The sequence below is a fragment of the Myxocyprinus asiaticus genome, chromosome 13 (assembly GCF_019703515.2).
Source record: "Myxocyprinus asiaticus isolate MX2 ecotype Aquarium Trade chromosome 13, UBuf_Myxa_2, whole genome shotgun sequence".
Taxonomy (NCBI): Eukaryota; Metazoa; Chordata; class Actinopteri; order Cypriniformes; family Catostomidae; genus Myxocyprinus; species Myxocyprinus asiaticus.
This window is the reverse complement of record NC_059356.1, coordinates 45,079,455-45,107,089: the sequence shown is the minus strand read 5'-3', so window position 1 is coordinate 45,107,089 and position 27,635 is coordinate 45,079,455. Positions and strand designations below refer to the sequence as shown.

The 27,635-nt window shown below is 35.8% G+C and overlaps 1 protein-coding gene across 1 annotated transcript; it reads right to left on the bottom strand.

The window, feature by feature from the left end:
* Window positions 1-1,710: 1,710 nt before the first annotated feature.
* On the bottom strand, window positions 1,711-25,097 carry LOC127450274 (TLC domain-containing protein 4-B-like). Its single transcript, XM_051714240.1, has 7 exons — window positions 24,831-25,097; window positions 19,503-19,655; window positions 14,446-14,535; window positions 5,797-5,855; window positions 5,571-5,665; window positions 4,820-4,893; window positions 1,711-3,934 (listed from the first exon to the last, which is right to left on the bottom strand). Exons 2-7 carry the CDS (start codon window positions 19,646-19,648, stop codon window positions 3,604-3,606), a joined length of 795 nt encoding a protein of 264 aa, XP_051570200.1. The 5' UTR covers window positions 19,649-19,655; window positions 24,831-25,097; the 3' UTR covers window positions 1,711-3,603.
* Window positions 25,098-27,635: the final 2,538 nt, after the last annotated feature.

Below are 27,635 nucleotides of genomic sequence, written 5' to 3'. Positions count from 1 at the left end.
ACTGTGGATGTATGATATGTAGTGTTGTGTGTGGGTACTAGGGGAGATTTCAATGAGGTTCAGATGCACTGTGTGACCATGTTTGGTAAAAGCTATCCACACACACACAGAAACACAGTCGGTCTGACCCAACCCATTGACCATGAGTACATGCAGTCGAGCAAAGGCTTATGGTTCTCTCTCTTTCTTTGTTATTCTTTGTCTGTGGCTTTCTTAACTTCCACTTTCTTCTGTCTACAAGCATTTCTTGCTAAAGCTCTGAGCTGTGCCATTTTCAGCAGGTAGTGCAATAGAGAAGATGGAAGGTTTAATGGACAGACAGACAGACAGACAATAGAATGATCGATAGATAGAAGAATTAGTATTCATTTAATCACTTCAGATTCCTACATATAGACTTATTTTATGTATACATACATATATATTTTAAATACTGGCATGGGGCTAGTCATCAAATTGCACATAGTCAATTACAATTATTCCATTGAACAGCAGGCAGTCTAGATAAAGGAAGACCAACAGCAGTTCACAGTCTTGTCTTACAATCTGGACTGGTAGACAAATCCGTCAAGCCACTCTCCCAAAAGTTAATTTACAAACAGATAAGAGTCTCCTTTTTCCAATATATTGTCATTGAAAGTCTCATTAGTAATTTAAAATGCCTAAAAAAAATGTGTAAACGTAATAGCATACATTTCCCCCTGACACAACTTTTGTGACATTCCTATACATTTCAGTTGATGGTGACTGCTATTTCCCAATACATAAGCTTAAAACACAAAAAATATTAAAGAGTCCTTATGATTATGAAAAATACTGTTTATCTAAGTTACATTAAATGCAACTGATCAACAGGAACATTCCAAAGGAGGATGGCCAAATGTAGCATAAATTTCAATACAAAACTCAGGTTTTGGGATTCAAGTTTTCATAAACAATGAACAAAGTTCCTATTTCAATTCCTCTCACCATTTGAATTAGCATACTTGCGTGAGTGTTTCACTTTTGCATTAGAATTTAAGCTAATCTGAAGCTAGGTGCAGTACAGCCAATGAGATTCTAATATTAGTGTTGTGCTAATGCTGCAGCTGCTTTAAAAGTGTCATTAAATATCTAATACAGTCCTAGCTAATCAATTACACTCTTACTTCACTAATCTTGGAAGAGCGGATAGCCCAGTAGCAAGTCACATTGTTGCATTAATGTTCTATTGAAATAGACCTATTGCTGTACAGAAATCACAGTTTTTAGGATTATTTAACATATTATTGCCAATCAAGAAAATTAATTTGAGCACTGGCAATCAAATTCGTAGTTATATTCGTAGATTAGCTCTTTAAAACGCAATTACTAACATAGTGTGGCTGGCTAGCCATTGAAGAACACTATATCAAAGCCACAGAGGCTAACTGTGCAATTGTTTGAATGTCGTATCATAGGGCCTCAAGATGGATAGATGGATGGATGGGTGGGTGGGTGGGGTCAGGTGGGTGGATGATGATGGATGGGTGGGGTCAGGTGGGTGAATGGATGATGGATGGGTGGGATCAGGTGGGTGAATGGATGACGGATGGGTGGGATCAGGTGGGTGGATGATGGATGGATGATGATGGTTGGGTGGGGTCAGGTGGGTGGATGGTTGGATGGATGGGTGGGTGGGGTCAGGTGGGTGAATGGATGATGGATGGGTGGGATCAGGTGGGTGGATGGTTGGATGGATGGGTGGGTGGGGTCACGTGGGTGAATGGATGATGGATGGGTGGGATCAGGTGGGTGGATGATGATGGTTGGGTGGGGTCAGGTGGGTGGATGGTTGGATGGATGGGTGGGTGGGGTCAGGTGGGTGAATGGATGATGGATGGGTGGGATCAGGTGGGTGAATGGATGACGGATGGGTGGGATCAGGTGGGTGGATGATGATGGATGGGTGGGATCAGGTGGGTGGATGATGGATGGTTGGGGTCAGGTGGGTGGTGTCAGCTGGGTGGGTGGATGGATAGATGGATGGATGATGGGATGGTTAGATATAATGGATTGATGGTTAGATGTTTCCCCAAGTATTAAGCTTTTAAATTAACTGATTAAATTATCTGCTTAATGATAACAAAAATGTCAAAACCCTGTGTTTGTGATTTAGTAATTTAGTTAGATCAAAACTATCAGCTTGGGATATTACAACAGAAAAGGCAAGAGAGTAAGGAAAATGGAGATCTTCAGGACTTTGCAGGGTCTAGAAAATGCAAGGATTTCAAAAGACCTGTAAAAACTTACTAGAAATGGATATAACAACCGCTGTGTCCTTGAATCTAATACAAATATAACCTCAAGGTTGACCATACAGTCACAAAACATGCATGGACAAAGGTATTGTTAGCATTACTTTGATATCATTCATGTTACTGATAGACATCCAGTGTAAAAAACTAAAGCTTTAAACATCCTTTCAAGCAATTTCCACATTGAAAATTACTTCTGGATATCCAAGACTGATGTGTAACAATAAAGGCCAAAGTATACTTTGGTTTTCCGCCTGTTGCTACAACTCTCACACATAGTGCGCATGACGCAAATTTCATCATCAGCACAATATGTGCGTACTGTCTGTGTGCAGCCCAATTTTTCTAGACACACTGACAGTCTGCGTCTTTACGTGTGATCAGTGTATGCGCCTGCTGTTGACTGTACTAAAGAGTATCACAAAGCAGTCATAGTGAGTATACAGTAAACACGCCCGTAAAGGCTCACGGTCAAAAGAGTATATTTTAAAAGGCTAGAACGTTCGACCGTGAGCGAGACGCAACAGCACACAGAAAAACAAAGTATACCCTAGCCTTAAGGGTTAAACCTCAGGTCTGGACTACAAAGGTAGTAGGTGTTTGATTCTGATGGACTGTTCTTTCAAAATGTGGGTTCATTCTGAGATGGCACAAAATTAACTTGTGCTTCAGATGGTGACTTGTGAGAGGTAGTTCTGTGGTTTCCTAGAGTCTTGCAACGGGTCAGATTGAGCCGGCAATGTAGACTTGACTTAAGACCGAATAACGTTGATGAGTACTTCGGGTCCACCAGCACGTTGGGCTATAGTGCGTCAATAATATGAACAATTCTGGAACAACATCCAAAAATACAAGCTGCAGAGTTGAGAATGCCAAAATCCAGAGGCCACCGGAGACTTGAGGCACATCAGGTTGCAAGGTTCTCAAGGCCACGATGATTGTTTTAGGAGCATTGGTAGTACAAGGCTTTACAATGGAGATGCAATTAACTTTCCCTGGCCACAAGTTCACATCTTTATGTTATACTGCTTCTTCTTTGTGCTTTGAGGCACACTGGTTGTGTTTGAGGCATAAGAGGTTCGTTTGTCTGGTTGACAAACAAAGTAACATCACCAATGTAGGGAAAACCAGAGTGTGTATGTGATACATGCTGAGATGAGACACCATCTCCTCTCAACTTTTGTTTTTGAGAGCACATCCTTCCAGTATTGACAACAGAGCATTATAGTAAGGATGGAGAACTTGCTATATCCTGATTGGGGGAAGTACATAATGTTATTAACCTACAAGTCATTATTGTGAATGGTTCTCCATCCCCATTGGTAGCTCACTCTGTGTGGTTGTTCACGTAATTGGTCTTTTTAGAGTCTACTTTGCCTACTTTCAGCTTGCCAGTAACAACTTTACAGCAGCCGCGTGCGATTTTGTACATCCAGATTGTGTTTAGGACGTCCAGACAAATGCAGGATACAATCCAAGCGACTTGAGCACTGAGACCCAGCCTCTCAAACGCTGGAGTACCGAAGGTGTCAAAAACCTTTGCCCAGTATGGGGGCATCACTGCGATTCGGACGAGGAAGAACACGACTGCCATTGCAATGCCATTAGCGACAACCAGTGGGTGAGTACGAGGGTAGGCCAACGCTTCGAAAAACCACCTATGTGGAGAGAAATGGAGGTAAAATGAGAGATGGTTTTAGTACGATTTTGCATTTGTCAAGGAGTTTGTACACTGAAAAAACGATTTGTTGTCTTAACTATAACATATGAAAATATATAGCTTTTACTCAGAAACGTACAAATTAATAACATTTTAAGCTTTCCTTAATTTACATTAATGTGTACAACACAAATATTAATTATAAAGTGAACTTTGATATATAAGGTAAATTAATAATTGTAAGTTCCTTCTTTGCCTTAAAAATCCAACAAACGATCAAGTACAGAACTGAGGTCGTGGGGTATACTCATAAGCCCTTGCGCTTGAATAATTTAAACATGTTTGTTTGGTCAAAAGGAATTTATTGGGGCACTTAATTAGTTGTTATTAAGAATTCATAGAGATTTTAGCTCTTTTTAGTATTATTGATGTTGTTTTACTGTAATTAGTCTTTCTGTGTAAATTCACCATTAGGGTGATTAGTGTTCCCTTTGGTAAGGTAGGAACCTGTTCCATCCATGCAATTTTTCCTAGCGTATGTGAAAGTACGAAGCTTTATCTGAATCCAGTTTAATGACTAACCTCAGTCATTATTTTCTTTTGGGCCAATTAAATTAAGTAGAAACAATAATATCAATGTTCATTTGAAACAGCGTGCTATCAGTTGTTAAATCTTATTCATGTGACGTACCTTTTTAAGTAAATAAAGTTGAATAAACTGATACATTTGTGTATATCTAACAAAGGTTTTCTAGTTATGCTGACATAAAATGACCATAAGTTGAATTAACTTAAAAGTGTGTTGTAAAAAAAGCTACATAAATATTTTAAGTAAATCCAACACATCATTTTTTCAGTGTTGGAAAAAGGTCTGGAATCTCACCTTTGATTCACAAATGGCGTTGACAATTCTGAAATCAGCCGGAAGTTTGCAAAATAAGGAAGCACTCCACGTGTCTGTTTGAGAAGAACAAAAGTGTAAGTTGTATTAGAGAATTTGGGTCAAGGATGTGATTTTTGGCAGGTTCTGTTTATTCAGAAATACAGTAAAAATGCAGTTCAAACAGACAATGATTTTAACACACCTATTCTTTGACGGACATGTTTTTATATTTATTAAAATAATAGGAATATAAAATAAAAGGAATACATTAATTCCTTTTAATATAAAAATTCATTTTGTGTGGCTTAAAGTAAAAAATGTCTTTGTGATATAACTGTCCTGAGAGAAAAAATATTATTAAAATTGTGAAATTCTTCAAAAAGTTTAGCATTATTATTTCTTAAAAGTAATTAGCTGGGGGGGGGGGGGGGGCTTTTTAACTTGAAAAAACATGTTTGAAAAAAAAAGATTAAGATACACGTATTCAAGATGTAATTACATTGAACTTAACGTTTATATCACACATTTCTTACACACACATTTGGTACACACATTCTTTTTTAATGATGAGACCAAGATGAATAAAAAGAACTTGCCACATGCTTTTAAAACCAGACTTTTTCTTTAAACCTTTTGTGATATCCTGATTTGTCATTGACTTATTTAGAGTAAATATCTAGATATCTAGATTTAAACTTTAATATTTCAGTGGCCCCCTTAAATCTTCCGAACTTGAATTGAATAAGCTTACCAGCACATATCCATAAGCATAGAGTGCCGCCAAGTGGTGACAGAGAAAAAAGACGTCTCCCATAGCACTCCAGTTACAAGCAAGTAGCACAAGATCTGAGAGGAGGAGAGGAAGAGGAAAAGCGAGTAGAACAGAGTAGAAAAATGTAGACAAACCTGTGTAGATCTGAAATGTGTAATCAGTGATTAGACGTGTGTAATAAAATAATGCGAAACAAAGTTCATACCATAGACCAGGTATCCACAGGTGATGGCCACATTGAGCTTAACTATGTTAGGATCACCCCTGAGAAAGAAAAAACAAAATAGTTCAAATAGCTAAAAAAAATAATAATAATATAAATAATAATATATTTGGCCTGTTTGGGTTTTTAAAAGCTTAAACTTTATGTATATAACTTTTCAATGTCAAAATACTTTCTCCAACCCCAGTTTAATATGCAGAGAAAACTACAAGTAAGCCATTTGTAGGTTGATATCCCCTGGGAAGCCATTTCTAAACAATTATTATTTGTGCAATGTTCCATTTGCTGATGCTAGTGGCACAGAAATTACACACTTCAGCTTTAACATGAACTGCTTTATTCTAAAATGCATAATCGGCAAAAGAGTAATGTTCTGATCTGCAGCTGGAAACATGTGAAGCAAATATAAAGTAAATGGGTGTGGAGCTGTATTTGATTAAAGCCATTTTTACTGTACTTTCACTAGCAACCTGCCATTTCCAACACCTGCTTACTGTACGCCTGAAACAACGCTGGGTAAAGAAAGCCATGTTACTGAATGAAATCATTTTCCTTTATAGATATTCAATGAAAACATTCACCTGGATAAACTTTTTTTTTTTTTTTTCAAAAAACATGCACAGAAAAAACACGCACAGAGGTTCACAGATTTTTGTAAAAAAAATTATCTAACTTGTTAATGCACTAAAAAAAAAAAAAAATATTATATGATATTTTATTGTATCTTTGGCTATACAAATTGCAATCTGACTATTAGTGACACTATTAGTGTGTAGAGTATTTGCTGAGGGTATTTTGTGGTGATAAACACTGATGTTGTGACCTCATGTACTATCAGTCCCTGATCTCAAATCAGATTTTACTTGAGAAAAAGTCCAGAAAGGTTTGGCTGCTGATCCGATTAAAGCTATTTGAAGCAGAATGTCCAAGCATGGCCATTTCCAAAGACGCTTTAGTCAAAGGAATAAACAAAAGGCTATTCTAAGAAAAATAAGGCCATTCTTTGTCCTGCCAACAATTGTGAAAGCATTTTTGAAATCGCACATTTATTAATCGCTTTTTCTAAGGTCAGAGGAGGAGTATATAATTTGTGGAATAATCAGAAAATGAGTCAAAACACAAATGTCCTTACACTTGCTCACCTGGCATATCCTAATGATTACTAAAATAAATTAAGCTGAACCAACATAAGAAAATTAATTGAAAGAAACTTTAGTAAACTGAGTTTGACAGACCTAATGAAGTCAAGTTAAAACTACTATAGTAGGTTGATTTGACCTAATCCAACTAAATTATGCTGGTTCAGTGAAACGGACTTAATCTGAATGAAAGACATTAAATGGCTCTCAACTTTCATTAAGTAAGGGTAAAGACTTCATAACATAACAAAACATTTAACACAAACAAGTCTCCCCCTTTGTATTCATCTTGCTTAAAGACACTTAAAATAACACTTAATTTCAACATTTAGTCTCCCTGTCGAGTCCCATGGAAAGCAAGCTGGGAACTAAAAATCCCCTGCCCAGTTTCAGTTAAATAAACAGAAAATATTCATGTTTATTCATTCCAACGCAAATGGATAAGTAAAGCTGACAAGTTGAATAAACTCAGTTAATTTAAGTTCCCTTGGTTACATAAATTTGAGTAGTATGAACATGGGAGGATTGAGTAAATATGACGATAGTGAAAGATAATTATTATTTTTTTTATTTTTTTTTAGTGTAGATCTAAAAACGTTTCTCAAACTGATTTTTGCACATGGATTCCACATGGACCTTCTCATCTTCATTGTAAAATTGCAATTTTTTTGGAACAAATTATTATAATTTTTTTTTACTTCTTTACTAAGAAGTCTTATTGCAAATGTATCCACAAGAGGTCAACTAACATGAGTTTCTCAACAACCAATGCCAATATTGAAATCTGGTGATTATTGTGGCCGATGACAACTATAATTGAACTGTATTACATCATATACTGTAAAAGTATTAACACAAGTATTTACATTGAAAATACGGGATTAAAAATCTAATTTAAACTTGGAAATAAACACATTTGGAATTGACAATTCTGTTAATCTTTTAAGCTGGTGTGGTTATCGACAAGTAGTTGACTGACATGGGTTTTTCATTGACAGTTGCCGATGCCAATACTGATCACTAGAGAGCCTGGTGGCTATAACTTAATGGCAGCAAATGAGTTATTTGCAAAGTTTTTGAAAAAAAATAAATAAATAAAAAAAAATAATATATATATATATATTATTGGCAAAATGTCCTGATCAGATGCAAGAATTTAAAAAGCATCGCAAACAGATAAGATATCTCTAGTGAATAAATCTTGAAAGCTTAAAAAATAAATAAATAAATAAATATTGTACTGTTTGAAAAATAATTAGGAGCCAGTCTCCATTACTACAATATTTTATATTCATACATATTAGCTAAAACTAATTTAGATGTGAATTTTTATCTAATCTGATTCTCTCATGGACACTTATGGTTTTGAACTCATTCTGACATAATTTTATCAACTTGCTGGTTTTTGGACAAACCACTCTAACTGAATTTAGATCAGTGACATAGACATTTAGGCTTAAGTTTATTTGGATAGGTAATGGGTACTATTCTCCTTTAAATGGACACACTTCAGCAAGTTTCTTTAACATTGATCCAGTTCAGCCAACCGTATGGGTTCTGTACAAGAAAGTCAACTTTGGGGAACTAACTCAAACAACTTGACAAACAGGACTCACTACCTAGACGTTAAATCTGTTGTGAGTTTTAAGTCATTTAGCCATTCGAGCATATGTAATCTGGCTTGTGTGCCATGCTGGAGAATTGCTTATTGTATCGTATGTAGCCATTAGCATACAACACAAAGAGAATGGCTTTAGTTTGTAAAGGTCCTATGGAGCGTAACTCCTCACGGTGTGACTATCAAACTTGTTTTAAAAAGAGAATGAGGAAAACAGTGAGTTAACAGTGAATATGGCAATCATTTGATGTGTGATATCAATATAAAGAACTGTAAGCTATACTGAAAGAGGGCTTGACGTATGTTTAAGCAGCAGACAAAAACCCGATCACTGAAACAACTGAACTTTTGTCCAAGGGTGTATTGAGTCTTTATATAAAACAGGTGCCTTTTATGTCCTTCATTAACATGCAGTATGTGTACAATATGACTTACAATTTAGGCATTTTCCAAATGATCACCCAAAAAATCTAGTAATTACATATAAATATAATATGTAATAATTACTAGATTTTTGCTGATTTTTAGGAAAATTACTAAATTGTAAGTCAGTATTTACCACAGTTTAAACTAATTCGGTAGAGATATATATATATATATATATATATATATATATATATATATATATATATATATATATATATCCCTATGTCAGACTAATATTAAAATGTAATCATTCAGCTTGAGAAACCTTAAAAAATTAGACTAATTCATGAAACACGAGCAAAAAGAATTTGTAATTGTGTGAAGCGTTCATAATTGGTCGTAATTTTTGGATTTTTCCCCCTTTTTCACCCAATTTGGAATGCCCAATTCCCAATGCACTCTAAGTCCTCGAGGTCGCGTAGTGATTTGCCTCAATCCGGGTGGCGGAGGACGAATCCCAGTTGCCTCCGTGTCTGAGACCGCCAACCCGTGCATCTCATCACGTGGCTTATTGAGCACATTGCCACGGAGACATAGCGCACGTGGAGGCTTCACGCCATCCACCGCGGCATCCGCGCTCAACTCACCACGCGCCCCACCAAGAACAAACCACATTATAGCGACCACGAGGAGGTTACCCTATGTGACTCTACCCTCCCTAGCAACCGGGCCAAATTGGTTGCATTGGAGACCTGGCTGGAGTCACTCAGCACGCCCTAGGATTCGAACTAGCGAACTCCAGGTGTGGTAGCCAGTGTCTTTTACCACTGAGCTTTTTTAATGAATTTATGTAGAAAATCATTCTGCATGAATAAGGACTCACAGTTATTCACTGTTTCATGAATAAGGCCCATTATTTGTCTGATAGAATCAACGGTCTTAGTGAAAACGAGACTCTATTTACATTTTTGCAAAACTTCTTATACATGTCTCCAAATACAATTCCCTGCAGTTTCTAGGTGACATCAACACTAGAGGCACTACAACTACTTTTATTCGCTTTCACTCAAATCAGGAATTCAACTGCTGATTAAAGACTTTATAAACACTTAATTGTTTTCACACTATTACTCACACACTGCAAATGTATGATACAGACACACTTTTAATATAACGCATCATTTGAAAAATACAGTATAATTTAAACACTTATTCCAATGTGATTAGCTTGCACTGTAGCTCACCTGACAGTATTGGACACTGGACTTGGAGGACCGTGATTCAAGACCGGCCAAGAACGCAAACTGACATGTAAGACGAAAGTGTCATAGAAGTGACACAAAATGACATGGTTGCTTAAAAAAATGTGTTTATCATTTTGCTTCTGCATTTTAAAACACTATCTGTTAGGTGTTGGTTGGGTAAGGAAGTATTTTTTAACGTCTCATTTATATTTCAAAACACTATTGGTTAGGCTTAGTCTAAAGTTTTAGGTTAGGGAGATACATTTTAATCAATAAAACATTTATCTAAAATTCACCTTAAAAATGTATCTGATTACATCATCATTTCACTCGCTTTTGGCTGGACGTTTCACTGGAAATCTGCAGCCAAACATGTTATACAGCACATAAATTTTTAATTGCAAAAATGAGATCAGGCTGAACAGTGTGTTTGAAATCTTACAGAAATTTACTTTCGAAATGGAGAAGGCAACTGTTTCATAGAATGACCCTGTTTAGAATTGAAAAGAGTGAGGAGTGTGTGGAATGAAGTTCTTCAACAGTAAAACTTGCCAAGATGGCTTACAGTACAGTGAGAGAGAGAGAGATTGGTCAGAGGAGAAAGACGCCTGGAGGGATGTCACATGATATGAGAGGCGGTGCTGGGAATCTGTTGTTTCCTGTTGAAAAGACTAATTTTCAACTCTCTGATCTGAGAGAGTGAGAAGAGAGGCTGAAAAAGAGAGACTGACAAAAACTGCACTAGCCAAAAGAGAAAGAAATATGTGTCTCTCTTTCATACCACAAAAGTATACCAAAGAAAATAGGACAAAAGGAGCAGAGGTGGCAAGAAAGGGTAAAGAAATGAGAGACAAAGGCGGCATTCTAGGGCTGAAACTAACAATTATTTTGATAATCGATTAATCTTCGATTATTTCTTCGATTAATCGGATAAATAACTAAATTTCCTGTATTTTATTAAAATGGTATTTCTTAAGAAACAGAAATGATAAAGGCCGTAAGGATTTGGTTTGGTTTACTGTACTGAATGATTCTATACTCTCACAAAACTTTGAACAAAGCCTGAATAGTTCTGTTTGATTTTTTATTATTATCATTATTACTTTCAGGACATATGCAAAACAGTTCCATACCTTTACTTGTAAAACTTAAAAAGTACTGTTTATTAAAGAGTAAAATGATCCATCAGGGATGGAGTGGGACATAAAATCAGCCCAGCAGAGGGCAATGGTAACACCAGTATAGAAATATGAATAATTCTGCCCAGCTGAAAAATACATAATTATGTTAGATACATATACTTGTACACTGTCACTGATTACAAACATTTTAAGTATTTTAAATTAAGTTTGTAAGTTTTAAACCCATATTGTCACTGATTACATGTTTCTAAAGTATTCTTTTTCAAAAATTCATTTTTAAGGGTAGTGCATGCTTATCCAGTAAAGTAATATTTGATATAGTATAAATCAGACATTAAATTTGACACTATCAGGACTAATCAAATATCAGGACCCTTAGCATTATTATACATAGCGTGTATATATATATATATATATATATATATATATATATATATATATATATATATACACACACATAATATATATATATATACATAGCATATATATATACATAGCATATATATATATATATATATTATATACATAATATATATATATATATATATATATATATATATATATATATATATATATATATATATAGCATATTATAGCATTATATACAGTTAACATAGTACAATCATCTGCAATCGCAGTGCAGATTCACTCTTGTGCTGAAAAGTCTCATCCTGGTGCTCATAGCATTACATGCGGTTACATGATGAGAAACAATCTAAAACACTTCAAAAACTTGAGAGTTTAATCAAAGTTATTGCGCTCTCTTTCTCCATTGCGATCAGTTTGATTGAAGCGGATGCACGCGCTCGTTTGCTCAGTGAAGTTTAACAGATTTGCAAAATCCCCGGAGATACGTGCCTAACTTTGAATTTATAACAATTATACATTATAAAACATAGAAAATAGCAGTAAAATGTAAGTAATGTGCTGGAGAGAAACAACTCTTAAGCACATCAAACAGCACACGGCCTCTTTCAATGCACCTGATGCAGCAACTGCTCCACATTAAACTGTATGCTGTATGATTTTCTTTGAAGTGTTTATAAAGTGTTCTTGTGCGCTGGACAACTTGGGTTGTGTTTTTTCCGCTTCAATTTGTCTCCGTCATTTTTCAAACGAGTTTCATCATGCAACACATTTTCACTGGGCTGTAAAATGTCATCACTGGTGGAGCTTCTCCGTGCTTGCTGCATATATCCAACTAATTGATAATGAAATTCGTTGTCGATGATTTTCAATATCGATTTTATTGATTAGTTGTTAAAGCCTTACTCCGTTCCAAAACCTAGTTAGCTGCCTCGCTGTCTACTGCCTGCATAGGCAGCATCCTAACCAAGATGGAACCTCTTGACTCTTTTTTTCCCTGGAAAACAAAAGGACTAACATTCTAACCAATATCCCCTTTAACATTCCAGGGATAAAAGAAAATGAAACAGGTTTGCAACATCATGAGGATAAATGAGTAAATGATGACAGAATTTTCATTTTAGGGTTCACTATCCCTTTAAATTACTGTTTTGAACACTTTACATAGGCAGCAACTTCTGTGTGCCACTCAAACAGAGTTCTATAAGGACGATTTGACTCACAATTGATTCCAATAAAGTTACATGTTAGCATGTTGCTTAGCTAACACTACTCTACTAAGCAAAAAATAAACATAGCCCACACAAAAATTGGGTAAAATAGGCCATTTTAATAGTGCAACAGTGCCTGCCCCCCCTTTTATTTATTTTTTGCCATCTTGGCTCTGGAAATTTCCTATTCATTTTTTCCATAGAATTTCATAAAATTCATTATAAGAGAGTTCTAAGCCATGAACCAAACCAACCAGCTCCGAGATGAATCACACCATTACAAACTTTGGCATGGTTTGCTTGCATCGATTCTCTGATTGGTGGATTTTCTCCATCAAGATTATGGGTAGTGCAGTTCTTTACCAGGGATTCCACTATTAAACAATTTAAAAAATAAATAAAGTTGAAAATGAAATAAAGCAGACTGATGGCTTTAACATAAACATATACCATCTACTAAGAACCTCAGATCTCACTGGCAGGTCTGTCTTTAAAGGTTTATAGGTTATAAAGGTTTCCCTATGGAAAATTATATAGGATTTTTAATTCTGGAACCAGACTGTTGTGCTCTATTAGATTGAATGAAATGTAACTATATTTGTAGTCAACATTTCTCTCATCCGCCCTCTTAAATATATTTTTTCACAGAGCTTGTTGCACAGGGACACATACAATGCTGCCTTTAGCAAATTTAGCAAAAAATGATGTACCTTAGAAGGACACATAATATTGCTGCCTAACTTTCAGAACAGCCTTGAGGCTTTAAAATGTTGTCTAGGTAGGCAGCTCACTAGGTTTTGGAAAAGAGCTACAGAAGACAAGAGGCGACAATCACTAAAGACAAATTACCATTCTTCCCCTTCAGGATGCAAAGATGCAGACCAAACAGGCAGCAGGCAGAAAAGGAAAGAAAAAGAGAGGGAAAGAAGAAAAGAAATATGAAGAAGACAAATGAGAGGGCAGTTCTGTGCACAGACGACTAAAGAGGACACGACGTTTATGATCACAGTGCAAAACTTTTTTTAAATGCAGCCTTCAGGATAAAAATAAGTTTGGCTATGTTCTGAATGGAATACTAGTGTTCTATTTACTCAGTACTGCTCAGTATGCACTGTAAAATGCCTACTATTTTTTTAATTGTTTTTTTAAGCATACTGTGAGCTCAGTTATATGCATTGTTGTAACATGACCTCATCACATTGCATGTAAGTAGAGTCCAGTAATCATCTCAGAAATAAAATGGTTATTTTGTGTTTTTAAAATGAAATTTGTGTATATTTCAGTCCAAATAAATAATGAGCCAAAACAAGGAAAAGTTACAAATTGGTATTGGTAATAAAATGGTTGTATGCTATTCCAAACATAGCATTTTTTGTGACATCTAAATGGTTTTGAGTGATTTTTATGGATTAGAAAAACTAGCTGTTCTATTGGGAGAGATATTTGTGAGTTTGGTTTTAAATTGTAATGGCAAATATCAAAATGAGACCCAAAAAGAGTTTGGAAGTGAAAGTCTTCTCTGCGTTAGAACTCTCGGCATCTTACCAGACCGGGTCTTTGTTGACGGCCTCGTCGTACCAGAGGATATAGAGACAGAAGAGCCCCACAATTAATGCATGGACGGTGGACACCAGCCTGTGGATATGAAAACAACTCAGTTATTCCCTGCAGTAACAGTAACAGCAATATGCCATTTTCTTTTTATATGATGTCACAATTGTCAAGTCAGAGCTTTCATATAATTCCAAGGTTACAACTTGTAATTACGAGTTCTACAAAGAGGTGACCGCCAAGTCGGAATATCATAGTTACGGCAATTCTGATATGATGTGAATTAAGCATTACTGTAGGCACTTTATGGCTGCCAAGCAGCAGAGCAACTTGCAGCATTAAAATAGAATACAATGGATTTGCGGTCTGTAGCGCAGAGGTGGGCGGGGGCGGGCAGAATAACGGACGCCCAGACCCCAATCAGCCTGATGAGGCGAGCGAGGGATAAAGGCGACCGAAGACGGCAGCTCGAGAGAGAGAGAATTATGGGCAGCTGCCCTGAATGTGTTTGTGTGTCTTTTTATTTAATTAAATGTTATTTACATTGTTAAGCTGGTTCTCGCCTCCTCCTTTCCCCTGCACCCCCTTTACATTGGTGCCGAAACCCAGGAGGGAGGAGGGATGCCCATCGTAGAGTCCTCGACACTGCTGTCCACCCATGGGAGCGCCGCTGCCATCCGTCGGGGGACAGAGTAGCCCGACCGCCCGGACGTGGGGAACGGCCGCCGTCCGCGAGGCTATGAGGGATGGGACTCCACAACCGCCTGGAGCGATAGAGTCACTGCCAGAGGTCGGAGGAGTGTCCCCACGTGCCGCCAGAAAAGCGGAGGGGCGTTCGGTCCACTGGGGGTCGGAGGTTTGACTCCGGTCCGCCTGGGGAGGAGCGGCTGTCGTCCACCTGAGAGGGTGGAGGAGTGATCGGGGACCACGTGACGGCACATCAGAGAACCGGTGAGTGAGCTTTTTCTCCGTCTCCTCTCTCTCTCTCGCGCTGTCGCTCTGTGTTGGCCTTTCCCTCGCCTTTTTTTGTTTTCTCCTCCTGTCTCCTCCCAGGTCGAGGCAATGCACGTACATCACCCCAGGCAATGCAGGGAGGAGTGTAGCGCGGAGGAGGGCGGGGCCGGGCGGAATGACGGATGCCCAGACCCCAATCAGCCTGATGAGGCGAGCGAGGGATAAAGGCGACCGAAGACGGCAGCTCGAGAGAGAGAGAGAATTATGGGCAGCTGCCCTGAATGTGTTTGTGTGTCTTTTTATTTAATTAAATGTTATTTACATTGTTAAGCCGGTTCTCGCCTCCTCCTTTCCCTTGTACCCCCTTTACACGGTCACAAGAGTGTGTTTATCTGCATTTTACGACGGCTTTGAGCGGGGCTCATCTAATCATAATTTAGAGTCGGAAATACCCATTTTATAATACACATTATATAACATTTCAACAGCATTTTCTTAAACAACATTTCAGTAACCACAGAAGTTATTTTAACATGCCACTAAATAGACTTTTGCAAACTGAGAAAAATGACCTATAAAAATGTATACAAAAGTCATTGTTTAATCCACACACTGGGCTGACCGTGAACCTGCACTAGGAATGGATACCACAGTGCTGACACAGAAGGAAACACATGGATAACAGTCTGTGTGTGAACTATGATTTGTATCTGAACAGTGTGACTCATTTGTGGAGAAGAGACCTTTGTATTGGTTATCTGCATGTCACAAACCGCCATAGAAACTTATCAGTTTAACAGACTCACTGTATTCTTCTACAGAGTCAAGAGCAGTTCAACTGATATTTTCATAAGCCACTAACAAACTGCCAACACAAATATTTTATAAGGAGTATTGATCCTGTTTATTGCTGGATCCCTTACCCAATATTATTTTTTTCTTCGGTTCCGCCATGTTCAGAAATGTAAAGTAAATCAGGACAACAAGTTTGACAGTGAATACTTCATCAAAAATTTTAGGCCCATTTTCAGCCTTTGATAGTGTAAAAAATAGAGATACACCGAAATTTTTGCAAAATTTTCATTGTATGCCACTTTCGGTTTTTGGCCGAAAGAGAAAAAGTGCTGGAAATCTTGCCGGAAAATTTGAAGAGAAACCGTTCCTTTAAAATCTTATAGCAGAAACACAGACATGGCGAAAAAGGTACTGTAAATACTAACAGTTATCTCAAATTGTAAAAAAAATAATAATATATCTGACTCAACTTAAGCTTAACTTTTTACTATTCTTACTAGCTTTAATTAAGTTACCATTACTCTCTAAACCCTAAAGTTGTCATTAATAAAAACATTTAAGTGGTCCTAGTTAAACAGTACTTGAAATGTCACATTTTGGAATCATAACTCAAATACAGTAAATACGTTCTTTACATTTTGGCTTTGAGTACTACTAACTCAAAATTATCAAGTACAAAATTGTTGCAGTGTGACCCTTGTGCTTGAATAAATTATGTACAGTCCTGTGCAAAAGTTTTAGGCACATAAGATGTTTCACAAAAGCATTTGTCTTAAGATGGTTATTTATATTTTCAGCTTTAGTGTGTCAATAGGAAATATAAATGTTAGACTCCCAAACATTACTTTTGCAAATAGAAAAGATTAGAATAAAAGAACAGGGAGCCCTGCAACAGATGTCATGGACCCCACAAAGCCCCCCACTGAATATCATGTCTGTCTGAGATTACATAAAGAGACAGAAGCAATTGAGACAGCTGAAATAGATAGAAGAATTGTGGTGAAATCTCCAAGAAGCTTGGAACATCCTATCTGCCAACAACCAAGAAAAACTGTGTCCAGGTGTACCTAGGAGAATTGGTGCTGTTTTAAAGGCAAAGGTGGCCACACCGAATATTGATTTGGCTTTTCTATGTTTACTGGACTTTGTATGACATTAAGTGATAAATGAAAACTATTTATGGCATTATTTTTGAAGACATCTTCACTATGCAACATTTTTCACAAGTGCCTAAAACTTTTGCACAGTACTGTATGTCTGGTCAAAACAAGGGAACTTATGTAGAAAAATAATAATTGTTATTTAAAAATTTATATAGTTTTAATTCTTATGACTATTGTTGTTGATTTGTGATTTTTGTGAAGTCACCATTAGGGTGATTAGTGTTACCTCTGGTGAACTTGAAGTCTGTTCAATTTAAGCCATTCTTCATTACTCAATTGTACTTTACAAAAGTGCAGATTTATGTGCACTAAGAAGTAATCAGTAGAATACAATGTGCCATATGGCTAACCAAGATTCCAGTTATAGTTTTCCTTATACTGTATAAAATGCGCTATAACTCAATTTAAATATTTAAATAAAAACAATGATACTTGAATCATAGATGAATTAAGTTTATTTGTAACTAGTTAACATTACTTAAAAAATAAGTTCAGTTAACTTGAGCCAAATAAGTATGTTTACTTAGAAAGAGCATGCAAACCGATGCCTTAAAAAAATCTATGTAAGGTCAACTAATTAGATTTTACAGCTAATGTTGATGTGAAAAGATCCTGGTTTAAGTGCATTTCATGCAAACTGCGGCTGATGATTGATGATATAGGCTATTAGGCTGCAGGGGTAAAGATGTGCTTATATTAGCCAAAAGTCCATTTTTAAATTTATGGAGTTGTGCAATTATTTAAGAATATTATCCAATATTTTAAAAGTTGTTTGAGATTAAATGTTATGTTAGTAATGTGTAAATGTAAAGTGTAATCATAAGTGTATACATTAGTTATTTCTTTAAAGGTGCACGCAGTCATTTTTTCCCCATTAAAGAAGTTTTAATCCCAAAGAAATAAATTGTAATTTTGAAAAATAAAACAACATTTAAAATCATGACCACTCACATGAGATGAGGACTCTAGTCATATCAGTAACCTGCGGTTTTATTCTACATGGGGCAGGGGCGCCCTAGAATCACATGACCCGCTGAATACTACTCGCTTAATCTCACTAACCATCTTGTTATTGGACACTTTCACTCTTGGATTAAATTAATCATGGCTGATTGTGAATAGTGAATTTCTACAATAGCATCTGTAATTGAACACTATTGATTTTGAATGATGCTACATCCACACCACTAGGTGTCACTGTAAGTCCAAGATGACACGAGCAAGTCACTGAGTGCACCTTTAATTATTCCAAACAAAGTATAATTTAAAAGAATTTTCGGTTTCGTACAATAATTTTTATTTAGGTGCATCACTAGTGAAAAATATTTTGTACTTGAGTGGAAAGGTTAAGGCCTAGAAGAGTTGTTAGCTACTTTACACATCAGCTAGTTTACAACAGATAAGAAAATACAGTGTCAAATGCTTTCTGTGCATGAAGATAACCAATAACCAGTGCTGCAACTACATATTTTGCTGGCAATGCCAGTAACTGGCAAGTGGTTGTGTAGTATTCCCATTACAGCATTAAAGCATTTCAATTTGACCACAGAATATCAACAATTTGCTACATTAACGATGTCCCATTTAAACCAATGTGGGACATGTCAAAACAAGGACAGTGCGGTATTTACGTGCAAATTCTGTAAACTACCATTATAGGGATTTAACCTCTGAACTTTAAATAATCACTCAAAGTATAGTACAGTGATTTCTGAACTTGTTCCTAATCAGGTTAGGTCAGTGTTAACTAGGGTCAACAGATTACTGAGGAAAGGAGATTACATCAAACTACCATTCAGCTGTATTTCACAACAGTACAGAGATCACTCTCATGTGTCAGCATTACTTACATTCTATCATGGTACAAATTACACTCAGCAGCTTGTTTGTAACTTTTGAGAACTTGATTTGTGGGGATGCATGTTTATCAAAAAAGATAACCAAAAGGACAAATCTGTCATATCACTGGATAATTCTAAAAGTGTACCTGGCTGAACTTACTAACTACCCAACTAACCAACCAACTTACTAACTATCTATAACTACCCACACATCCACATCCAACTAATTACCCATCCAGTAATTCACACCTGTGGCCCTGTAACAGCAGTGGACACTTAATGAGTGTGAGGGTTTTACCTTGAGTTCCAGTCGTTGAGTTTGTTCGGTGATAATCTCCCGTAGCCCTGAGAGAAGTTGCTAGATAGAACCGGACTGACACAAGAGAAGAACAGCTGGAAGCCCACGAAGCTGCCAGTCACCACGTACACCTCTCTCATATCCATCTCTCAACTGCAACACAGACACCAGAACACACACAGTCACATATGTGCTCATCAAGCAGATGATCCCATCGCAGTTGGTTACATTTTGAATGATGAACATTCTGCATGCAAATCAATGGGAAAGTCTAAATGTCATCTTAAATTTCTCAGTCCTCAGAGAGCCAGCTTGGCAGAATTGCAATGCTTGTTTAAAGCAGTTAAATAATCCCTATTTTTAAAAAAATGCATATTGAATGTCTCAGCCTAATACTTAAAGGTTTTAAAACAAAGCAAATAAATATAATAAAAATATTGTTTTATATATTTTACTAGTTAAAATCTAAAGTAATATCAATACAATTCTGCCTTGCAAGCTCTGTAGCGAAAGAAAACAGCCATAGAACAGACCTCAGCTTTCAGGTCAATGACTCCTAATCTCAGAAAAAGGGAAGTCAGAGAAGAGAGTGTGTGCGTGTTTCAATATAGAGACGGATCAATGTCCCCTAGCATGCTATAGAGTCATACTGGTATTTTTCAAGCTGTATCATTGCACACAACTCTAACTTAGCTATCTAAATGGGGGCATACCATAGACTTTTATTATTATTATATAAAGCTAATTTCAATTACAATAGAACAACCCTAACCCACACCCTAACCTCATTAGAAAACTTTTCACATTTGTAGAATTAAAAACAAAAATGACTGAATTAATGTAAGGATAATTTTTCCAAATGAGGACATCCCAGAATGTCCCTAAAAGGAGATTTTGTCAAATTTAACTCAAAAACTTGTCCCAAAAGTAAAGCCAAGTATACACACACACACACACACACACACACACTTTTGAAGAACAATTCCTGTGCATTAATCTCTTTTTTAGGCAACACTGTAAAAAATGTCTGTACTTTTAGTGGTAAAAGAATGCAAAAATGCTACAGTAATAGAACGCTGAAGGGATAGTTGAATGCAAAAATGAACATTCTCTCATTATTTACTCACCCTCATGCCATCCCAGATGTGTATGATTTGCTTTCTTCTGCAAAACACAAACGAAGATTTTCTGAAGAATATCTCAGCTCAGTAGGTCCATACAATGCAAGTGAATGATGGCCAGAACTTTAAATCACATAAAGGCAGCATAAAAGTAATCCATAAGACTCAAGTGGATAAATCCCTGTCTTCAGAAGCGATATGATAGGTGTGGGTCAGAAACAGATTAAAATTTAATTCCTTTTATACTATATATCTACACGTTCACTTTCGCTTCACATTCTTCTTTTGTTTTTTTGGCGATTCGCATTTTTCATGCATATCGCCACCCACTGGTCAGGGCTAGTCAAAGGTGGATATTTATAGTAAAAAGGACTTAATCATATCCCTTCTGAAGACATGGATTTAACCACTGGAATCATATGGATTACTTCTATGCTGATTTTAAATGCTTTTTGGAGCTTCAAATTTCTGGTCACCATTCACTTGCATTGTATGGACCTACAGAGCTGAAATATACTTCTAAATATCTTCCTTTGTGTTCTGCAGAAGAGAGAAAGTCATACACATCTGGGATGACATGAGGCTGAGTAAATGTTGAGATTTTAATTTTTGGGTGAACTATCCCTTTAATTGGTTAATGGGTAGTTACTTTAGTATATACGCCAAAAATGATAATACATTTAACAAGACAATACATGTATTTTTACCGTAAAATATTGTAAAAAAACAAAATGTTTCTTAGATGTAAAAAGTATCATTTTACTGTTTAATTAACAGTAAAGAAAATATATTATGCTTAACAAGATAATACTGTATAATGTACTTATTATATAATAATGTAATTTTTACGGTAAACTATTGTTAAAATGATGGTGCAAAACAATAGTCAGGCATTCCCAGAAGTCACTGTGTGACCTATCACATTTTATTACATTTTATTGGAATAGTTATGTTTCTTCTTATTTTTAATTTGATTTATGTACAATTGGGTGTTCTGTGTTATATTTCATGTAGTTTAGTCGCATTATTTTAGTGTCACATGCATTACCATGTTGGTGTTTTGTGTTTGTGTGGGTAACACTGTGCACTGTCAACACATGTGTATTAATTATTGCTTCTGGAAGGGTCACTCTTGATAAACTTTAAGTCATCATGTGGTCTTTTAATTAGTTCAGTGATTAGCAATACATTTTAAGGTAAAAAGCAGACTTTAACAGTTCCAGAAGGTTATCATATATCAAGTTTATATAATTTAATAATGTAAACGGCAGTGAACCGGAAGATATACAGGCATCAAAATTACATGCTTTAAAGCCTAAAAAATGGTCACTGTATTTTTCAGTAAATTTCTGGCAACCCCAGCTGCCGGTAGTTTACCTTAAATTATTCTGATATTTTAATTTTTTTTTTTTTTTAGTGTGCAAGTCATGTTGTAAAACATTGCAATTGAAACAGTAAAACTGTAACTTCTAGAAGAGAGGCTGAGGAAATCCATTGCGAAACCACTCTCGATTGGGCCTAACACTTAAACAATGGGATAAACAGAACTAATTCCACCAAAAATTCAAGTAAACATGTAGCAGTATGTTATTACCAAAGATTTAACAAAGGTTTAAATCATTTATCCAGGTACTGACAAGGCAGCAACAATAGGACATTGATTAAAGAGGAGCAGATTGGGTCATTACATTCAGTTGCACAATGTCATTCTTTAATCAAGTCACCAGGCCGCTGTTGCCCCAAGCTCACACTTCCATTGTACTGTAAACCTATTTACCAACTAAGACGACTGCGTTTCAACATATGACCTACTCCCAGACACATTGGAGAGGGCACATATAGACCATATTCTAAATACTGTACTCTGTATAGCCATCTGTGCTGGTGAATTGTAGAGGGGTCATGTGCTACAAGTAAACTTTTAACAACAAATGACCAACCAATATGCAACCACAAACTATCATCACTGGTCACAAGACACTGCTTGTGTTAACACTGCTGTTACATTCAAAATGTTTTGGGGTTCAGTGTTTTAGGGTGCAAGATCAGTGCAAAATGTTCTAATAACAGCTTTAACTGCATATATCATAGCACCATACTATATTTATTACAGTCACTATTCTTGTCCAATGTCAACAATATTTTTCTGTCACATATGATCATTTTGATTAGAGTTAAACAATTGAGTTCAAAGCTTGACAAGGCCAATGTAAGTGTATAGGAATAATTGAATACTTTTAATGACTGTAAGATATTTAACTGATCAGGTATCTAAGGTTTGGTGCCACAAATGTGACTGATGAAAAGCAGGTGTGTGGTTGACTACCACTTCCTCATTCAAAAATACATTTTGTAGGTTAAATGCCAGTAAGTTGTTTAACAGGTGGTTGAGTAATGGGCTTGCCTTGGATATAAAAAGAAAACATCTATAAAAAAATCTAGTTTGAAACATGTATCAAGTTTGTAGAAATGTAATATTTGTGTCCATCCATGTTGGTTTCATACTCTCTCTCTCTCTCTCTCTCTCTCTCTCTCTCTCTCTCTCATATACATACATACTATATATATATATATATATATATATATATATATATATATATATATATTTAATTGCCATGTGGTGTAACCATCAAGTAAAAGGTAATTAAAATACTTTTCTTGCAACTTCAATACACATGTCCACAACTTAATTATTCATTTCAAAAAGTTTTCAAAAATATGTTTCAAAGTTTTTAATAACTGTTTTAATATTTTACAAAAATACAATTTTTAAGTTGCGAATATCAAAAAGCTGTCTTAGAGAGTTACTTCACCTGATCTGAACAAAATGTGCTTTTTCACAAAAACGTCAAAATATCTGATATTTTAAAAAAATAAAGAAATTACTGTCATGTAATTGACTGTAATTGACTAAAGGGCTTCTCTGTGTTTTATCTTTTTAATCACATGACAGAACTGATTTTGATTTGGTGGACAAAAGCCATTTTTAAAAAAAAATTTAAGGAAATAATATTTTTTATTTTAATAATAATAAATATATATATATATATATATATATATATATATATATATATATATATATATATATATATATATATTATTTTTTAAGTATTAAAGTATTCCAAACTCCTTATGGCAACAATTATTTTTTCAAGAATTTCAGCTTTTAGTGGAACTTTCATTTATTTATTTTTGTTTTAATGCCTCTGGACAGTTACAAGTCCCATAAGAAAATAATAATAATAAATAAATAAATAAATAATAATATTATATACAGCTCTGGAAAAAATAAGAGACCACTGCAAAATTATCCATTTTTTCTTGATTTACTATTTATAGGTATGTGTTTGAGTAAATTGAACATTTTTGTTTTATTCTATAAACTACTGACAACATTTCTCCCAAACTCCAAATAAAAATATTGTCAATTAGAGGATTTATTTGCAGAACATTACAACTAGTAAACTGATCATTTTGCAGTGGTCTCTTCATTTTTTCCAGAGCTTATATATACTGAGAAACTATATTAATGCATTTTAATAACTTAAACTTATTTATTTAATAAGTAAAATTGAGCGTCACATCGTTTGACCATACGTGACACTCTGAATGAAAATAGCAAACTTTATGTGCAACATAACTTAAGAAATGAAATAAAAAATAAGACTGATTTTAATAAGCAGTGTGACAAGACGCTGTGTCAAAGCCTCAGGAGGACAAGCAACAAATCTACTAAATTATGCGGAAGTCCGTTCCACTGAGCAAGTTCAGTTTCGCCCGAATAACAGTGTTACAAAGACTGATTTCAAGAAGCTATTTGAATTCTACATCGCCGCATTATCCGAGAACATCAACAGTGCAGCTGCGCCATAATGCCCCTTGTACGTCATAATGTTCTGCATAATTATGTTCAGCGTAACCGTCACACATTCGAAATACTCGCGTCACAATAACAAAACCAACGCTACTCACTTTACGCAGAAAATGTGTCGCACGTTCAATACGTAAGGAAATTGTTACATTCTACGTACGTAGCGACTAAAGAAGAGTGTCTATACCAACTCTAAACTTTTCTATTCATCTCTCGCGGTAACAGTGGTCGTGTTGCAGTCGTATCATTTAAATAATGCATGTGACAGACGCAGAGAGCAGCGCTTCTAACATACACAAAAGCGTGTTTGCGAATGACACGAACAGTTTACTTCACCTGATAAGAGTCGCATAGGTTTGTGTAATCGCGTCTAGATCCTGTTGTCTTCTTTCTTCGCTTTACAAACCCAGTGTAGCTAGATGGCGATGGCTAGCAAACGCTTTGCCCACTCGCTGTCGTTAACACCGCACGTCCACCGTGGAGTACTGGCGGGTAAACAAAAGCTCCTGGAGCGAGGCCATTTCTCACATTCAAAAAACACGCACGAATTTCGTAAACCTCCGCGGAGTCAGCAGCTCATTTCTTTCACAGTGTATTGACAGGATTGTGTTTAGCTCGGTTACGTCAGCACGGATTCCACCCACTTTTCCTCCCAGCACACGCCCCCTATGAAGCCACGCCCACCACACATATCTATCTATCTATCTATCTGTCTATCTATCTATCATCTGTCTGTACGTCGATCTGTCCTTTTGTCTGTTTATTACTCAGTTAAGCATTTTTGTAGAATTCTTGAATTTTTTCGAACGTGCACATTCAGAACAAAACAACTAGAATGTAAATGTAACAAGTTTGCATATGCAGCTTCAGTATTAACTGAACAATGCGCAAGATTTGTCCCTAAGAGATTTGGTGAAATGCACGACAGCGGCAGATTCAGTATGCTGATAGTGTCAGTTTCAGATGTTGTGCAATGTTGACCCATATAGTGACACATCATGCAGGCCACTACTTGGGAATAACAAGTTGCTTGTAGAAGGAAAGCACTGAAATGACTGCTTGTAGTTGTTTGTAAATAAAATTAATTCAACTGAGATTTTTTTTTTTTTTTTTTTTTTTTTTTGTGTCCCCTAGCTGTGTACAGTCATTTGTTTGCAGTGACAGGCAGTGGAAACCATGAGAAGATAACAGTTCAGTTTGTTATTTGACCCAACCTTAAAACTGAAGTGTGTGACTTTCACCCAAAAATGAAAATTCTCTCATTATTTACTCACCCTCATGCCATCCCAGATGTGTATGACTTTCTTTCACACAAAGTAATTTTTTTATTATAAATTCTTCTTCCTGCCCAGCAGGTGGCGATATAAACTAAGAATGTGAATCACCAAAAACAGAAGAAGAAGAATGTGAAAGTGGAGATTTATAGGTGTGGGTGAGAAACAGATCAATATTTAAGTAATTATTATTTTTTTTACTATAAATTCTTCTCCCTGCCCAGTAGGTGGCGATATGCACGAAGATGCGAATCTAAAGAAGAAGAATGTGGAAGTGAAAGTGGAGATTTATAGTTAAAAAAAAACAACTTAAATATTGATCTGTTTCTCACCCACACCTATCATATCACTTCTGAATATTTTGATTTAATCACTGGGGTCAAATGAATTACTTTTATGCCGCTATTTATGTGATTTTTGGAGCTTCAAAATGTTGGTCACCATTCACTTGCATAGTATGGACCTACAGAGCTGAGATATTCTTCTAAAAATCTTCCTTTGTGTTCTGCAGAAGAAAGAAAGTCACACACATCTGGAATGACATGAGGCTGAGTAAATGATGAGAGAATTTTCATTTTAGGGGGAACTATTCCTTAAATATGCAGAGAAAACAAAACACAAGTCATTTGTAGGTTGATTTAGCTGAAAAGTGTAATACTGTGGCACTACTATCTGTGTTATCGACCAATAAAAGATGGGGGAGTGGTCAGAAAACCTGTTCGTAAACAAGCATTTCTGTTTGGTCCAGCAAATACACACGATCAGCCTTTAATGATCTGGAATCTGGACACCATAATCATTAACTAAACAACCCTTTGAAATAGTTGCAATATACTGAGGCTATATAATATCCTTTGTATGTGACTCCAGCTTATAATTAGTTAGGAGCTTACTGCCATACAGGCAAGGGAAATATGTGTGTAATATACAGTATGTGGTTATTTCTAATCAGAAATCTATGAGAACTGCTATTTGGGCCTTGAGTTCTTCTGACAACCATACAGTGGTGTTATACATTTATCAAACCAGACCACCTCTCTCACCTATAATGCAACATGGAAACAAAAATTCTAAGGGATACTACCCCATACTGCTGGGCTGAAAACACTCTTTTCAGAGGCTAAAGTTCCCCAGTTAAGCACATTGTTTGGGGAATAGATTTGTAATGAAGAATGATCAAAGTGGGCTCACACTGACAATCACAATGAAGATTAATTTGTTTATAGAATACTTGAGATGAAATGCCAAATTATTGAAATAAACAGAAAATGATTAACCCATTTGTGAAGTGGTTGGTTATTTTAAATAAGCATTATCTTAATTTGTTACTCAAAAAAATAATAATAAAAACAATTAATAAAATAAAATAAAATAAAAGCATTGTTCGGGGTAAAAGATCCCTTCCCCACTTTTTTTTTTAAATATATATTTTATGAATTTTAATTAAAACATCCTTCTGTTATTATTTTCTTTCACACATATCATGTTGCTCTATCAATATTTAATAAAAAGACATTCATTTTTTTTTCAATCTTGATATGATTTGCTACTACAAAAAATAAAAAAGAAGCTAATTTTCCTTAAAGGGATAGTTCACCAAAAACTGAAATATCTCTCATCATTTACTCAACCTCATGCCAACCCAGACGTGTATGACTTTCTATCTTCTGCTGAACACAAACAAAGATTTTCAGAAGTAAATCTCAGCTCAATAGTGAATGGTGACCACAATTTTTAAGCTAAATCAAAAATCACATTAAGCCAGAATAAAAGTGATCCATAAGACTCCAGTGGTTAAATTGATGTCATCAAAAGTGATATGATAGGTGTGGGTGAGAAACAGATCAATATTAAAGTCTTTTTTTAC

Coding starts and splice junctions, on each gene's coding strand:
- LOC127450274 (XM_051714240.1), bottom strand. CDS start 19,648: ATGGATATGAGAGAGGTGTACGTGGTGACTGGCAGCTTCGTGGGCTTC. Junction 5,856..14,445: donor GTCAACAAAGACCCGGTCTG/GTAAGATGCCGA, acceptor TTTCTTTCTCAG/GGGTGATCCTAACATAGTTA. Junction 4,894..5,570: donor ATGCTTATGGATATGTGCTG/GTAAGCTTATTC, acceptor CTTCTCAAACAG/ACACGTGGAGTGCTTCCTTA.